At 45.1% G+C, this 16,802-nt stretch overlaps 2 protein-coding genes across 2 annotated transcripts in view; one reads left to right on the forward strand and one right to left on the reverse strand.

Annotated features, from left to right (window-relative positions):
• LOC131289693 (tachykinin-like peptides receptor 86C) overlaps positions 1-16,802 on the reverse strand; it is a 45,805-nt gene that overhangs the window by 24,124 nt on the left and 4,879 nt on the right. The window contains exons 2-3 of the mRNA XM_058318991.1: positions 16,614-16,759; positions 11,421-11,634 (exon numbers count right to left, since the gene is read on the reverse strand). Coding sequence (XP_058174974.1) covers positions 11,421-11,634; positions 16,614-16,759 — 360 coding nt within the window. The remainder of the gene's footprint in view (positions 1-11,420; positions 11,635-16,613; positions 16,760-16,802) is intronic.
• Positions 350-10,083, forward strand: LOC131289692 (phenoloxidase 2). Its single transcript, XM_058318990.1, has 5 exons — positions 350-647; positions 5,035-5,717; positions 6,079-6,518; positions 9,369-9,550; positions 9,635-10,083. The coding sequence occupies exons 1-5, from the start codon at positions 350-352 to the stop codon at positions 10,081-10,083; spliced, it is 2,052 nt and encodes a 683-aa protein (XP_058174973.1).

The following is a 16,802-nucleotide window of genomic DNA, read 5'->3' on the forward strand; positions in this document are numbered from 1 at the left end:
TACTTATTTCTGCCTCCTTATCATGTTCGTCTCGCGTACGCATCTCGCACGAAAGAGAATCCGATCCCGCACCCGCGCAAGGGGGAATTATCAGAGATGTTTGAGGTTTGTGCACCCACGGTATCAAATCCTGCCTGCCCAAAACAATGCCGTCCGTTTCATTGACCTTTCGGCTTCGGGTTTTTGGGGCGGACGTGTTGGCAGAACTATAAAAAGCCCGGCTCCTGCGAGCGGCGACTACATAAAGTGTAACTACTTCCAGTGTGTCGGTTGCTTCCAGGCGTGACTTCCGTGAACTCTGTGTGCTGTGAGAGACAGTGTGCTGTTGTGAAACTCGACGTCCGCCACGATGGTGTTCGACAAGAAGCACTTGCTGCTCCTGCTGGACCGACCCCGCGAGCCCGTGTTCATGGGCAAGGGTCGCGTAGTGTTCGACGTGCCGGATAACTACCTCACCGACCGGTACCGGCCGATCGGCACCGAAATCCAGAACCGCTTCGGCGAGAGCGCCGAGGAGCGGGTGACGGTGCGCAGCATCGCCCTGCCGGATCTCCGCATCCCGATGTCGCTCGGGCGGCAGGAGCAGTTTTCGCTCTTCATTCCTCGGCACCGGAAAATAGCCGCACGGCTGATTGACATCTTCATGGGTAGGTACCGGGAGGGGCTTCCAAAGGCAGGCCCCTCGAACGACATGTCATAAAATATACGACCCTCCCACGGGCCACACCAAACCCCATCCCCCATTTCAACCCGTTTCGGAATCGGAAGCTGAACGCTGCAGCAAATCGGAAAAAGCAATGGACAACAAATTAAGATAAATTGCCTCATAGTATTGCGCTACAAATGGACATCGCTGTCACATGCGGCGCTGTCAAACGTGTCAGAGCGGACGGTAAAATTGCCTTCGCTTGCCATCCCACCCTTGGGGTGGATTTCCTCCACGGTCGATGTTGGCGTCGAGAAGAAAAATGTTGACATTCTCGGCAGGCCCACCTGAACGTTCTTTCGCAGAAAAAAAAACCATTGTTTGAACCGGTTTGGATGCTTCTGCCAGAAGCACAGTGTTCACGCTTTTGCTAACATTCCATCCGCGTCCGGCTGTCTGGCTCAGCAGAAATTTAATATTTCTAGCAACCAGTTTCGGAGGAATTCATTCGCACATAATTCATCAGTTCCGCAGGAAAGTTGGGTTTACGTTTATATTGGCAGCAAAAATGTTTTCAAAAGGTGCGATGTTTTTCGGAGCCAAAAATAAATCACGTCCAATATGGGTAAACATTAAGTCTGCAGCAAAGCCTCGTTTAACACCGCAATGTTTCGGCTGTAGCGCTCCTGTCGATGCCAATGGCGGTTCTAAACAAACTTTAATCATAATTGAAACGAATTCTCGTACGCCTTGCCTATACCCAACGGGGCGAGATTAAAGATATTCGGAATTCTCCGAATTGATTGAATCACTTTTCAATATCATAAAGAAACGATGAAACTTAATGAAAAATAAAAGGTGTTTTGCAAGTAGAAACTCTTCATTCCCTAGAACCTATAATAAATAATTCAAGTATCCCTCAGCTATAATACTCAACTCGAGAAAAATGATTTTCAAGTTGAAAATCGTGTGCCGTACTTGCCAACTTAAGCCCTTTCTGTGTTCGAATAATCTAACTTAGTTTCGCAGAGCAAATACTTTTGCCTCCAGAAATGCTCAAATCCCGCGAAAAATGCTTCGGGGAATATTCTCTAAGCGACTCTAAGCGTTCCAGAAACTACCTCTAGCGCTATGACCAGAAATGCCTGTAATCCGATTTGTATCTTAAGTGTAGTCTGCTGCTGCATACCATTAGCCAATGCATTGGAACTCACGACTCAATTGTTGGTCCTAAAACGTCCTTGCCAAAGGGACTCGCTTTTTTACTAGCGAAATGTGCACCTTACACATTTTAGTTTCCCTCGTGCCTACGTGTTTGTTACGTGACAAAGGGGAAAGAGAGTACACCGGAAATACTTTAAACCCGGCAACGATTCTAGCAATCAACAGTCGTCTGGTAGGACTTGTCGTTGCACTGGAGATGTGCGACATACCGCTACAGTTCTGGACATTCGACACTTGCTTCTGAAACTCGATAAAAATCACGTTTCTTTGCTACGTAACTTCGGTGCCTCACGACGCCCAGGATGCTCCAAAGACGCCCAGGATGGCGTTAACAAATATCAATTCCGATAAATTATGCAGATACCTCGTACTATCGGCAACGGGTGAATCAATTTTCGCTACGTGAGCTTTCCAGACGACTTATTGCACGTTGTGTCGCCGGTCTTGGAACTTCGTTCGGAAAATGCTACTATTGTTCCGAACACCCGCCTACCGTACCGTGTTGATGGCGGTCGACATACTGCTGCCGGTTTGGGAACCGGCGTGGCGATACGGGCAACAGCAGTACGTCTCCTCACCGAACAATTCATTTCCCTCGGTGACACTGTAATGTTTCTCCAGGCGCCGACAAAGTGATAATGTATGCAAACCACGGCAAGTTTGGTGCTGTGTCGGAGCGAATGTCGACTTTCGTTACGGCTCGGAAAAAGCCAGACGGTGGCACGAATCGATTGCAAGTTTCCAGCTGCTTGTCACACTGCCGACAACATGTTGGCGCAAGGTAGACAGGAAAACTCACCCATTACGCACATATTCGGCGTAAAGACACCACAAAGAGCGACAACATTATTCGGAACTAATCAATTGAACCGTCTGAAAGGGTGTTTAATGTAGGACACACATTATGGTATAGGCTTTGCCGGGATAAGCAAATTTCTCCTTCGGTAAGATCAGAACGTTACTATAGTGAAACTGTCAGTAAAATCGGCAGCACACCAACCGTCTCGCATGAGCACGTGCTCATCAAGCCGCCGAAGATGTTGGAACATCAAAGCATAACATTAAACAAGTGGAAAGACACTGTCGTCAACGATGCATCTTCCTACCGAGGGCTGGCAAGATTTTCAAGGCCTACATTGCGGTGCTATAACGGTGTTTGCGTAATCTACGACAACGACGGCGTATCGAATATGCTATGATTGATCAAAGTTGCCGGATGTTGAAAGCTCCTTGGTAAGCAAGGTGAAAAGTGTACTTGTATGGGCTCGATATATTGCCCACCCTTCAACGACACGAGTTGGTGTTTGCTGTTCAGCTTCCAACAACATCCGACTCATCTGAGCCACGTTTTCGTTACATAACCATACCCTACACATGAAAAAAGAACAGAAAAAGAGGTTTATAAACAGGAACAACAAATAACAAAACTCGACTCTAGAGCAAATCTTCTCGGAATTCTTCTAGTACAACAAAATCAAATTAATTCCGAACGTTTATCAAAAGCAAAAGCCACATGATTTGATTGCAACCACACACCGAAAATATTCAAACAAAGTAAATGTTTAAAGCTCCGGCATCATTTTTTGTTGTTCTTTTGTTCATCGTCCAAATATTCTAGGAAACGTTCAGTGAAGCAAGTACACTCTTAAAGACACCGATATTATTAGATTACAAAGATTATTTCTTCAACAATAACGTTTCAATCCAATATCACTGACGGAGCGGCAACAGCCTACCGAAAGGTTGGGCCTTCGGATTCCCCGAAGTAATTTTAATCCTCAAAGCTTCTCTGCCGTACTCCATCATAGCTGGAAAAGTGATTTGTTTCAGGTGCTCGGAAAAAATACAAGTACTATAAAAGGTAACCCGACAGAAAAAACAGACCTCTGCAGAACTCATCGCAAAAATGCTGACTAGAGTTCTCCGCTGCGTGCCCAGCGTGATTTGTTCGTGGAAAAAGAATGGTGCCAAATCAAGACGGACTAACTTTTTCGCATCACTGATTTATTTCGGCGGAACGACGGAGGCGTCGTCAATCGAATTATAGCTTACGCACAGACTCCCACCCCGCAATGACCGTGTCAATTTTTCATTTGTTGACAATTTAATCTTTGCACCTTGGGTAAACTTCTTTGCCATCTCGAAACTAATTTAGTTACATCAAGAAATGTACCTAGCTCAACGGGAAACAATTTCGACGCCGTGCAAAGTAAGCAACAGCAGTGGTATACCTTTCAAAATTAAAAAAAAAATGTACAACGTCTGTCAATATACTTTTTGCTGCGAACAGTAGCGACAAGTGCGTGTTTTAACTTGGGCGACAAGAAAATAATTTTGGAACAGTACACTTTCAGCGAGTATCTCTTAGGCAGTGTTTGTCGTCCTTTTATAAATGGATTAGAACGTTTATGCATTTGTGTTTGCTGTCTGCAAAAGCTTTTTAACTCGGGAAAGTAGAATGCTTTATCCAATTCCCTTTCATACACAGGGAAAGCTTACACACAAAGTATCCAATTGTTTGGGGAAAAACATAAAATTTGCTTTATCAAACAATTTTCTTGAATAAAATCTTTGTATAAAATCTAAGTTGTCTCAAGAGGGTGTTGCAAAGGAGAAAGGCCATACCAGTTTATCAGGTTTTGAACTCACAACGAAAACACCGCTGAAGGACAATGACTCTACTATCGGAACTCTCTCAAACCTTCTCCTTAATTCTCACTGGCATTCAATATAAAATGTTTCACCAGACGACTTTCTGTTGTGAATTTTGTTTGCTTTGCTTTGCATAAATTTAAACCATATTCTTTAACTCCCAATGGAGCACTTCGAATGTCTCACGCGTTGGTTTAGTTCTATGAAAGGTTATATGTTCTCCTAAAAAGAAATGCTATAGGAACACAGAAAAGCACCAATCTTGTAGAACAGACAGTGCTGTCATCATCCATGTATCTCGCAAGAAACTTGATTTTATTCATGTTTCCCAAGAGTCTAAGACATTGCTTGAGTGTAAGACATCGCCTTGGAGTTAGAAGGCAAAAGCAAATGCAAAGTATTTGAATGAGTGGTTTTGCATGGCAAGGCAGCGTCTTGAGAAAACAACATCCTCGCGAGTTCATCCATGGCTGCTTCAACATTCCAGTACACTTGTTTTCGTGCTCCCGCAGGAATGCGCAATGTCGAGGACTTGCAGAGCTGTGCCGTGTTTGCACGCGACCGCATCAATCCGTACCTCTTCAACTACGCCCTCTCGGTGGCGCTGTTGCACCGGAAGGACACGCACGACCTGGACCTGCCGACCATCATCGAGGTCTTCCCGGACAAGTACGTCGACTCGAAGGTGTTCTCGCAGATACGCGAGGAGGCGACGGTGGTGCCCGAGGACATGCGTATGCCGATCGTCATCCCGAAGGACTACACCGCCTCCGACCTGGACGAGGAGCACCGGCTGTGGTACTTCCGGGAGGACATCGGCGTCAACCTGCACCACTGGCACTGGCATCTGGTCTACCCGTTCGACGCGTCCAACCGCGCCATCGTGGACAAGGACCGGCGGGGTGAGCTGTTCTACTACATGCACCAGCAGCTGGTGGCGCGCTACAACTTCGAGCGCTTCAGCAACCGACTGCAGCGCGTCAAGCGGCTGAACAACCTGCGCGAGCCCATCGGCGAGGGGTACTTCCCGAAGCTGGACTCGCTCGTCGCTAGCCGCGCCTGGCCGGGCCGGGTCGACACGGCTGTGCTGAAGGACCTGAACCGCGAGGCGGACCAGATCAAGCAGGACGTGGCCGACCTGGAGCGCTGGATCGACCGCATCTACGAGGCGATTCATCAGGGATTCGTCGTGGACGTAAGTACTACACACATTCGGGGATTTTGGGAACTTGATTTGGAGTTGATAGCTTGAGCTAATTGCAAACTATGACCTTTCACTTCCATACAAACCATTTCTTGTCATGGATTCTCTGATAAAATTTGCCAGAGTTTCTAGAAACTGTAAAACTCTCGTGTGTGGTTTTGAGTTAAGTATTGTATGCTCCTAATGCATCCGATATGCAGTACTTAATCCAGAATACAATCGATGCAAAAGAAGAAGTTAGTTTTCCACTTTGTGTGATGAAGACTGCTGAGAAACGACCGCTGAATGTCGACCTGCTACAAGAACCTCAGTGTCTATAACTGTGTCCTCTTCGGCGCTTTTCCCCGACTAGGAATCCGGCAACCGCATCCCGCTCGACGAGGAGAAGGGCATCGACCACCTCGGCAACATCATCGAGTCGTCCATCCTGTCGCCGAACCGGCAGCTGTACGGTGACATGCACAACATGGGCCACGTCTTTATCTCGTACGCGCACGACCCGGACCACCGTCACCTGGAGTCGTTCGGCGTCATGGGCGACGTCGCGACGGCCATGCGTGACCCGGTGTTCTACCGCTGGCACTCGTACATCGACGACATCTTCCAGGAGCACAAGAACAAGCTGACGCCGTACTCGCGCGGTCAGCTCACCTTCGACGGCATTTCCATCACCGGCATCACGGTGCAGCCGGAGGACGGCCCGGTCAACACGTTCCAGACGTTCTGGCAGCAGTCGGACGTGGACCTGTCGCGCGGCATGGACTTTGTACCCCGGGGCAATGTGTTTGCGAGGTAAGTTTGATGACGCTTCGCTCTTTCCGCTGCTTGACGACCCTGTTTCAGTGTTAGTCGGGTCAGTTTAGGCGAGTGGGGAAACTTATTTCCTCTGTGGAATTTTACCTGTTCATGAAACCGTTTGTTTTGCTTCGAATAGTTGGATAGCATTAATATTCAGAAAACACATTTTAAAACTATCCACAGTCCGCGTTCCTTCCCGCTAGGAAAGTCGGCTTTCAATCGTCCTGCTTGCATCAATAGTTCGCAAAACAGTTGCTGGCAATACAACTCTGCTAAAAAACATCCGCAACAACATTCCGTCCATCCGGAACAATACAATGAAACATGGAAAACAGGACACGTAATAATTTTCAGTGAAACAATATTCTCTGTAATCTGTCCACTGACACAACTCGACCTTTTTCTCCGTCGTCATTTTCAGTTTAGCTTCATTTGCCCATCTTGATCGGCTTGATTTGCAGCGATACCACTTTTTGTCTGTTTGCTGACATGTCCGATGTTCATGCCCGGTACGGTATGCGCTTGTTTGATTGCATTTTAATTGCATTTATACGTCATCGTTTTTCCCCGGGGGCCACCGAATCCGTCCCGGGGCATGGGATTCATGGGCAGGAAAGGAAGGGAAATTATGTGCGAATAGTTAAAACAACACTTTGTTGAGCATGTTCCACACATTTGCCTCCGAAACCTTCGAGCACGTTCCGCTTGCCGAACTGTTGCGCAGTTGATTTTTTTAATGTTTTGAGTAAACCGTTTATTTACACATGATCATGGAAGCGTGTACTGCGACAGTGTGTACCTATCAAAGTATTGACCCGGAGACCGGAAGCGGACGAGGTATGTTTGTGATAACTCGGTGCCTCGTGTTTTTTTTTAGAGTAATATTAACGATATAAAAAGCAATTTGTTCCACTCCCGTTCGCTCCTTCCAGCGATAATTTGCCACTCGTTACACAAACAAACATGGAAGTACGTAAAAGTGTCGTTTGTGGCGGTTGTCCAATAATCCGCGTCAAGGTCTACTCCAGCCTAACCGTGGTTAATATATTCACAATCAATCAACCAATCAATCAACCAATCACCAGAGAGAGGGGCAGAGAACGAACACGAAAACCTCCGTCAAAAATCAAACCAAACACATCTAACGTGTTTACTCTCTTTAAATATAGAATAAGTTATGTAAATGTAGGCAAATTCATACATAATATATTTGAACCGAAGGGCATTGTGACAAGAAAAAAGTAAAGCGAACAGATCAACATGCCGTTTCACTGGCATGTGCTAGATCTACAATGTTGTGGTTGTGGATAAATATCAATTAAGGTTATTACGCGAAAACAAATGCATAACCTTTGTAGCTTGTGGTTTTTAGACCATCACTTATTATGAAATGATTGTGTCTAAAATAGGCACTCTTTCATATTGGGAAAAGTGGTATAAAAACATTAAAATACTCTCTTTTGTACATTGAACGCGTCATTAATCAAACGTATCAAATATTCAATTTTCGTGGTACACCACAACAGAACGAAACGCATGATAGATTCAGTAATTAGTAATTTCATGAGTAGTTAAAGAAATCAAACGATACCCTGCGGCCACCTCATTAAAGCACAGAGTGCACTCATGTAGCAATAATACACCCTTAGTAATAGGATGCAGCCATAATGCATAACACACCGCGTAGATAACTCGTCATTCAGCAGGCAAGTTACCACGTTCCGTGCATTAAAGACGAAGTTTGACCCTTCACGAGCTTCGTACGTATTCTTCGTATTCCTACAATAGGATCCATTCTCGTTACATAAACGACAGCAGAAACATATCCCGTGCTGGGAACGAGACCGGAAACTACTCAACTGAATCACATTCCATCGCATAATGGGCAGCCACATGTTCGATGGAGCAGTGTGTGTGTGTGTGTTTCTTTTTACACTGCAAACAATGCGATCGTTCGCATAGAATCACTAGACGAGCTGAAGTTCCGGCCAAAGTTTTCTCTCTTACGGTTCTTCCTCACCATCCGGTTTCTTTTGCCGAAAGGGATGGAAATTGAGTCGGTAAAGTAATTTGCCCCGAAACGCAACGAAACGCCATTCAGAACGGTAAAGTTTTTCGTTTTAATTACTGCCACTAAAAACCGAAAAAAACGTACACCCCACACATACAAACTCGCATGAGGAAAACGGCCCCACGGGAAAACCCTCGAGGCCAGAAATGGCGCACCATAAACATGGCTCTTTGTGTGTAATTGTTCACTGCTCGGTTTGGAACACTTCCGGTATGCGCAGCTTTAATGGCAAATAGTTCATCAACTATCTATTTTTCATGTTCACTATTATGCCATAATTTTACGAAGCACAGGGCTAGAAATGTTTATAGTAGCGAAGAGACGTGGGTGTTAGCTTGAAGGGAACTTTCTTTGTAATAAATGCTCGTGCTTTCATAACGTATACACTTATCTGCAAGCTCGAAGCATTTTTTTAGTTGATCGAATGTTTGGCATCGACCCACACACAGTCGGGGTTTGCCATCCATGCTGTTGAAACTTTTTTACGAGACGCAAAATAGAATAGAAGAAAAATGCTCCAAACAATAGGTACCGTTAATAAAATCCCTCCTCACAGATTTTTTTTTTTTACTTTTGAGGAATGGGCATACTTAGTCCGCGTAACGTTGCCCTTCAAGACAACTTTCCCGCCAAGTGGCTCTTCAAGGGCCCACATGTTGGCAGCATAATTGGTTTCGCCATTATTCGCTGCGAAGAAGAATGACTAATGGTGGTATTTTATTTTGCCCCCCACCTCCCTTTTTGATGATGTATGTTTTCCCACACCTACACAGATTCACCCACCTGCAGCACTCTCCGTTCGTGTACACCATCATGATCGAGAACGACTCGGACGCGCAGCGGATGGCGTTCGTTCGCATTTTCCTCGCGCCGAAGAACGACGAACGCGGCACGCCGATGGTTTTCCGCGACCAGCGCCTGTTCATGGTCGAGCTGGACAAGTTCCTCGTCGCACGTGAGTTCTCCCTTCGCGCACATTTGTGCCGATTGTGTCGTTTTAAATATCCCCCCTCATCTACCGGGTTTCATCTTCTGACAGTTCGTCCTGGCGCGAACCGTATTCGGCGGCGCTCGAAGGAATCCACCGTCACCATCCCGTTCGAGCGCACGTTCCGCAACCTGGACCAAAACCGGCCGGCCCAGGATACGCCGCAGGAGGCCGAGTTCAACTTCTGCGGCTGCGGCTGGCCGGCGCACATGCTCGTGCCGAAGGGGCTGCCCGAGGGCCTGCCGGCGGACCTGTTCATCATGGTGTCCAACTACGAGGAGGACCGCGTCGTGCAGGACCTGGTCGGCACGTGCAACGATGCCGCCTCGTACTGCGGCGTCCGCGATCGGCTCTACCCGGACCGGAAGGCGATGGGCTACCCGTTCGACCGGGCCGCCCGCAGCGGCGTGGACCGGCTGGCCAACTTCCTGACGCCCAACATGGCCGTGCAGTCGATCATGGTCGTGCACAACGACCGAACGGTCAACCGGACCGGGTAGGGAGACTCGCCCCGCAATGTACTAGCGCACAATATTTTCTTTTCTCTGCATCTACAAATGAATTGTGAAAAATAAATCACTCTTTACACGTACTGTTTCATTTCGGTTCTATATTTTACAATCAAATCTCATGAATACCACCCATTTCAACCAAAGTACTGTTTGCCCTAGCTTCAAGTGGGTTTGCGAAATGGATTCCTTGATTGAATGCAATCGATGAACCCTTTGGAAAGTTCATAAACCAAAATGGCATAAACCGCTCCTTTTTTGGCGAACAGTAAAAAGTTACTCGTGCTCCGCAAGAGCACAGCATCCGAATGCAATGGCAACGAGTTACACGAGCCACGTTACAGAAACACATTTCGATTTGCTTGTTTTTCCCCATTTCGCCGTGCTCTTATCAACCTCGCGGCGGCATGGCTTCGGACGCTTCGGGGGATTTGATTTCTGTAAGTAAAACACCATCAATATTCATAACATTATCGAACCGTCGATCTCTTCGCCGCTCGTCAAACGGGCTGAAGATAATGCAGCATGTCTATCGGACGCTTCAGCAGCGCTTTTTTCGATTGCTCCTCGGGAAATGTGTTTGCGTCAAACTTAGCGATCGGAAAAACTTCGCCACCGAAAAACAAAAACCGAAGTGGAGAGGATAAAAATTGGATAAAGCCAACTCGGAGATGCCTGTCGCTCACCGAAACGGCCACCGATTTCTCGACGATCCCGGGCGGGGAGAAAATAAATAAAAGTGCCAATGGTGACATGAAAGTGCCCACCCGCCCAACGTTTGGGTGAGAGTGATAGCAGTACGTATACATTTCACCCACGGTATGGGTGACGCTAACTTGAAACTCGTTTACTTCGGCGATCAAATCACATTTCACATTCGATCCGGCGCCGGTGCTGGGATGATTCCAACTTTTCCCAGCCAGTCCGAGGGCGGAACAGTTTTCAATTTAATTTCGTACGTACACAAACAGCGGGTGGAAACTTTAACGTCCACAGTACACCAATGCGGGCGGAGAACTATGGCCTACGGGGGCTAACATCAGTTACAACAGCAAGGACCGGAAGAAAATGAACCTGCATGACTCGGCTTTGGTGCAATGTGCAAACAGTATCATGATCAACGCTATAGTTACGAACTCAAAAGAAAAAGTATTCCTTCGTAGTTGCTTTTTAATCCATGTACTAAGCGAACAGGAAGGCTTTGGGTAACTTATCGCATCTTTAATAAACCGCCGTGACGCAGATAACTCCTACCATACCTAAACTGGTTATGAAGGGAAACGAACTCCGGCTTGAAAATCTCTCTTTATCACACAGCAAGTACTTACCGATCGAACGATATGGCGACGAGCGTGAACACGGACGAGGCGACCGACATGTTCGCCATGAAGTTGTTTATCGTGCAGTACACCGAACCGAACGGCCAGTCCGAGTTGAGCATGAAGATGAAGTTAAACGAGCAGTTCAGCGACGACATCAGCAGATCGGCCACGCTCAGGTTCAGCAGGAAGTAGTTCGTCACGGTTCGCATTCGCCGGTGGGCTGTAAGAAAGCGATTGGGAGCTATGATGCAAAACAGTGGCTTCAGAGGGACACGACAACGATAAATGTCTGTTAAAACTAAATAAGAAAGTGACAGGAACAAGTTACTCCCGAAATTTGTTGAAGATAAACGAAACTGTACCAAAAACTAGAAAACTTTTTTTTCGTTGAGGAAAAACGAAACTATACCAGTAGCAATGTGAAGTTGAGAAGGACATGTCCCAACGGTACGCGTAGAAACGGATGTCCTCTAAAACAAAATATATAAAATAACCCTTGGCCCTTAAATACAAATATCAAACAGTTTTTCAAGACCATAATCGAACAAAAAAAAAGAAACTGAAAAACAGAAACGTTTCGTTTCCAGCACCGGCGTTTTGCTTTTAACGGAATTATTTTAGATCTGGTGATGTTTTCAGGCAAAACTGGAACACATGCACTTCAATATTAAACTGCAGCGGTGGAGGCTTGTTTGTTCGTGGAAAAATCCAACCAGTATATGGTGCCGTATGCATTTTGTGAAAGCAAACATGTGCCGCATAGTCGGGTCAAAAAAGAAAAACGAGGAATTTTAGGCAGAAATGCGTCTGACCATCAGTTATGATGAGTGCAATATATTCACCATCATCGCACCGTACGCCTTCGTTGAACTTTTGTCCAGCAGCAGCAGCAGCAGCTTTTGTGCACCGTTTATTCAACGGTAAAAGGTAGCAGAAAATCCTCGCTTTTGTTTTACATTTATTTCCGGGAAATATGCTTACCAAGGATGTCGAGCACAACATAGTTGCCCTTGCGCGTTTTGCATCCTGCGGTGCGATGCGTAGAACGTGCTACCTCGGGGTGCCAATAAATTAAATAAACCACGCAGCGAACCAACGCCAACACAACTCTGCTGGTTCTTTGATCTGTGATCTCTTGTACAGATTCATTTTTTGGTTTCCGCTTCTCGTCATATGGTCAGCGCTCACGTTTGCTGGTGTTATGTTAGCCTTATTTTATGATGGCCACACGGATGAGAGGGTTTTATGGGGCTACAATGCTGGCGAACGGATAGCGGGAGCTATTAACGAAGCACAATACAAACTTCAGCGAATGAGGTAGAGAAGACGAACTGTCTCGACGGATGATATTGTTTGATTGCGTAGTCAGTAAGCTACATCAAAGCTAAACCCTATCTACAATCACTGCGATTCAGGTTTGACCTTGTAGTTCCATGGAAATTCGAAGGAATGCGAATGTGCAGAATAAATATTTGTTGCTTTCTGCATTCTAACATTCCAGCGATGAAAAACATTTGAATAAGAATTTTTTGCTACTATCTACTCGTATAGTTTAAAGTTTATAAAATTAAAATTAAATTTGGACACAATAAAAAGCCATTTGGAATGACCTACCGAAGGTCGCCTGATCCGTTATCTGTAAACGGCATCAACGTCTGCCTTTGGCATTTGACTTGTTTTTTTTTATGACTACCAACATTCACCATGCGGAGCGAAAACTCTTCCTTAACGAACCGAAAATTCCACAACTTCCTGGCGCACCTTCCTGGCTCGGAACAGGTCGGACAAAATGGCGAAGCTTCGTTAGACGCTATCTATCGTCAATCAAAATTTGACACGAGTTTATCATACTTTTGGCGTGGCTTTCTTTTCTTTATACGCTTGCAACCTCCAACTGTCAGACAGGTGGAATGATTGCTTCAGCACAGGCGGCAAATAATGGAAAGCAGTGGTTTGAAAACTGATTGAATTTGTAGGAAAATTGATTGAGTTTGGAAAGATAGGCAGCACGGCTGGATGATAGATCATGCTTAACGTTATGCTGTTGTACAGGGGGGAGTGAGATGCGGCTGCAATAAATAATCTTTTCTCAATCTTGTTATACTTTACATGATTCTAAACATTTCCTATCAATGTATATAAACAGTTCAATTCACTGATTTCCGCGGACATAAACCCCTCTCAAACGGGTTTGTTTTGCGAAGGTTATTTACCTTTGTTTTCGTTATTTACTTTTTTTCTGAATACCGTTGCGCGTTAAGCGACTAATTAAGAAAGTCATCACCTTCCAAAAATCCTCCTTACGAAAACAAGGGGCCCGAAGTATGCCTCCGGACAATTAAGATTGATGGTTTCGTTATCCTTCGTCAACTTTGCGCCCCGTGAGCATGCGATACGATGCGCCTTATTTCCTCGCGCTGCCAGTGTGTTGATTACAATAATCCAATTTAATACTCCTGCCAGCGCCAGAAAAAACGAAGCTTACAATCAACCAAAATGGTGTAAGAGGCCCTTTTTGTCGGAGGAAAATTAAGATGCAAATCATCACCCTACTAATCGATTGACAGCTTAAATTAATAGTAGAATGTAAAATAGGTTCCTTAAAGGTGTTTCTTATTCAACTTGCGCAAGCTAATATTTAAGAATTTGGTTACCCTACAGTTATTGAATTCAGCTAGAAAGTATTTACAGTAGTTTAATCTTTCTATACAAAAGCATTCTTTCATCAGTTGATCTATGGAATATTTTGTTGTATATCTCCCATGTCCCGTATCGTTTAACGATAGAATAATTTTCAAAGAAAATTTCTATTCTAAAAGTTTCCCTCTACTCGTGAAGTAAAACGGCGATAGCAACTTCAAAGAGGTAGTTTTTCAACCTATCTATCCTTAAGCTAGCTACCCTCGGACGGATCATCTTTGGACTAAATTATATTTGTTTTATCAGGAGACATCCACACAAACGTCCCCATATTTTCTTACCTGTCCCTGACAGGGTTGACCCTTAAGTTCGTCTTGGCGAGCGCTTTGAAACGATGCTACTATACGCTACTAGATTATAGACTGTCCGTAATTTCGACCGAACCGATAGCAAGGCTTGCTTTCAGTAAACTTTTGCCATCCCAATATCCCTGACCGGAAGCTCACCCGGGAAGGGTGGACCGAATCATTGATGTTGAAGGAGTTGGTCCGCAACCCAAGTCAATTATGTGTGAAATGGAAATTGTTTCAATTTTCCAACATTTTCCTTCATGAACCTTTATTAGGGATGAGCAGATGAGGTTTTTTTATATCTATGTAAAACGGTGATCAGGACATTGTTTTTTTTATCGTACTTTCAACATAAAAATATCCCTAAAACCTAACGTAACAAACTGCAAAAGGAAATGTAACAGAACGTTCCACATGGGAACGTGGTTGTCTTTAAATCCAACAAAATGGCAAACTCCGAATGCATCATTAGCATGCATGAGTGTCGAATAAATTTCACCAGCAATTGGAGAAATTTGGTAGTGCTGATGCCGGCACAGTGTAAACCGAAACCACATTTCACGCAACTTGATAAATCGCTTTGCTCCAGCGCCTATCGCGATCGCTTTTCCTCCCTTTTCCCAAAGGAGCAAGGGCTCGTTACGTAAAACCACATTACCGCAGCATAGGAACACACGCACCGTTCGACCCACTTCCGATTGTCACCCGATAGAGACATTAACTATGCATTTGCACGGTCAGCGAGTAATTATGTATCGATTATATTCAATTTGACCCATTATCTCCGATCTGCAGTTGACATTCGGCCGCCAAACCCAATTAAACGGAGCGCAACCTATGTGGAACAGATGGGTGGGTGAGAAGGAGGGAGGGAAGGAAGGGGGGCGCTAACAACGACCGCGACAGAGCGAGCACTTCGAAGCATTCGATTCGCTTCAGTTGCGTTAAATAATGGTTTATCTCTTTTATCGTGAGGCGCAAGGCCGGCAAAAAGGGATAATGTCACGGGCTAGTTAGGTATCTAAAAAAATAATAGATTGGCCGGGAAACTAACGAATAAAAAGTATATAACTTATGTTTGGAAGAGCCCAATCTTCAAATAATAGTTTTTCAGGCCTAGAAGCAATGAGGTAAAGTAACAAAATAAAACTAGGTTTCATCGGCGATAAGAGAAAAACTCCCCAAGATAATTAACCCAAAATGTAATGTAAATTAAACATGCCTCCCTATACGCTACATGTATTGAAGCGTGTTTTTTATAAGTCGTTGCCGTATACCTTCAAAACCAAGATCCAATCAATCAAGCAATAGCAACATCCATGATTGTTGCTATGTCACGATTCCCCGAAAATATGTTTCACCAGACCATTTAGTTGTTTTTAGTTGAGTAGATGGTTTCGATCGGCGATTCTGTATAGCAATGCTTTGCTATGTTTTTTGGTCTATTTGGTCAGTTAAACCGGCCTTTTGTCGCAAAGAACGGAATGATAAAAGCATTTTTCCTTCTCCCTGTCGCTTCGGCATCTGTTACACATTGCACACTACAGCACAGTCCGTGGCCGGAACAAGGCTTCCACATAATGTTTTAACCTTTCGCAGTGAGAAACAAAATATTAAATTAGCTATGGTACAGCGGACACAAAGTGTCGCACCACATCACTTATATTCACTCCACGATTAAGCGAAAGAATCGTGTTAAAAGCTGTTTTGATAACGCTGTTAAACTTGTTGAACTCAATAGAAATCCTATTTTAGATTATGCTTCTTAAAGAGAGCACTAGCGTTCCTCATTTTTTCATGAAGAATTGTTGAAATTAGTCATTTGTTTTATAAAATCTAAAACTGCTTCCATACGTGCTGTTCAAGCAGAGTGTTAATGGAAGTCATTATCAACCACTCTATTACATTGCAAATTTCATCCTAACAAGGAACTGATTCCTCCAAAGTATCCCATTTGGAGGGTTCCTTAAAAAATGGAGCCCTAATCTAAACCTATTAAACACGAAACATATAACATTGCAGCAGAGATTTGCGCACAGCGCCGGCATGGAACAGTTTGCGGTCCCACTGGAAAATATTACCCGCAGCAGGGCCAGCCTCCAGTTGATTAGATTGATGCCGTCTAATTACTTGTCCATCCAAACGCGACAGACGCAATTAATACTCCCGATAAGACGCCACGCGGACATCCACGACGAAATCCACTTACCGAGCACGATCCACAGGACGATACAGTTGCCGGTGATGGCCACCAGCAGCATCGCGCCAAACACCACGCCCCAGGCGGTCTTCAGCTGCCAGGGCAGCTCGTACGGGCTTTTGGTGGTCGGGAACAGACACTCCGTGATGAACTCCCTGCGAACGAACGAGAAGGAGAAAGCGTATTGAGCAAGGCGAA

This window comes from Anopheles ziemanni, chromosome 3 (assembly GCF_943734765.1).
Source record: "Anopheles ziemanni chromosome 3, idAnoZiCoDA_A2_x.2, whole genome shotgun sequence".
Lineage (NCBI taxonomy): Eukaryota > Metazoa > Arthropoda > Insecta > Diptera > Culicidae > Anopheles > Anopheles ziemanni.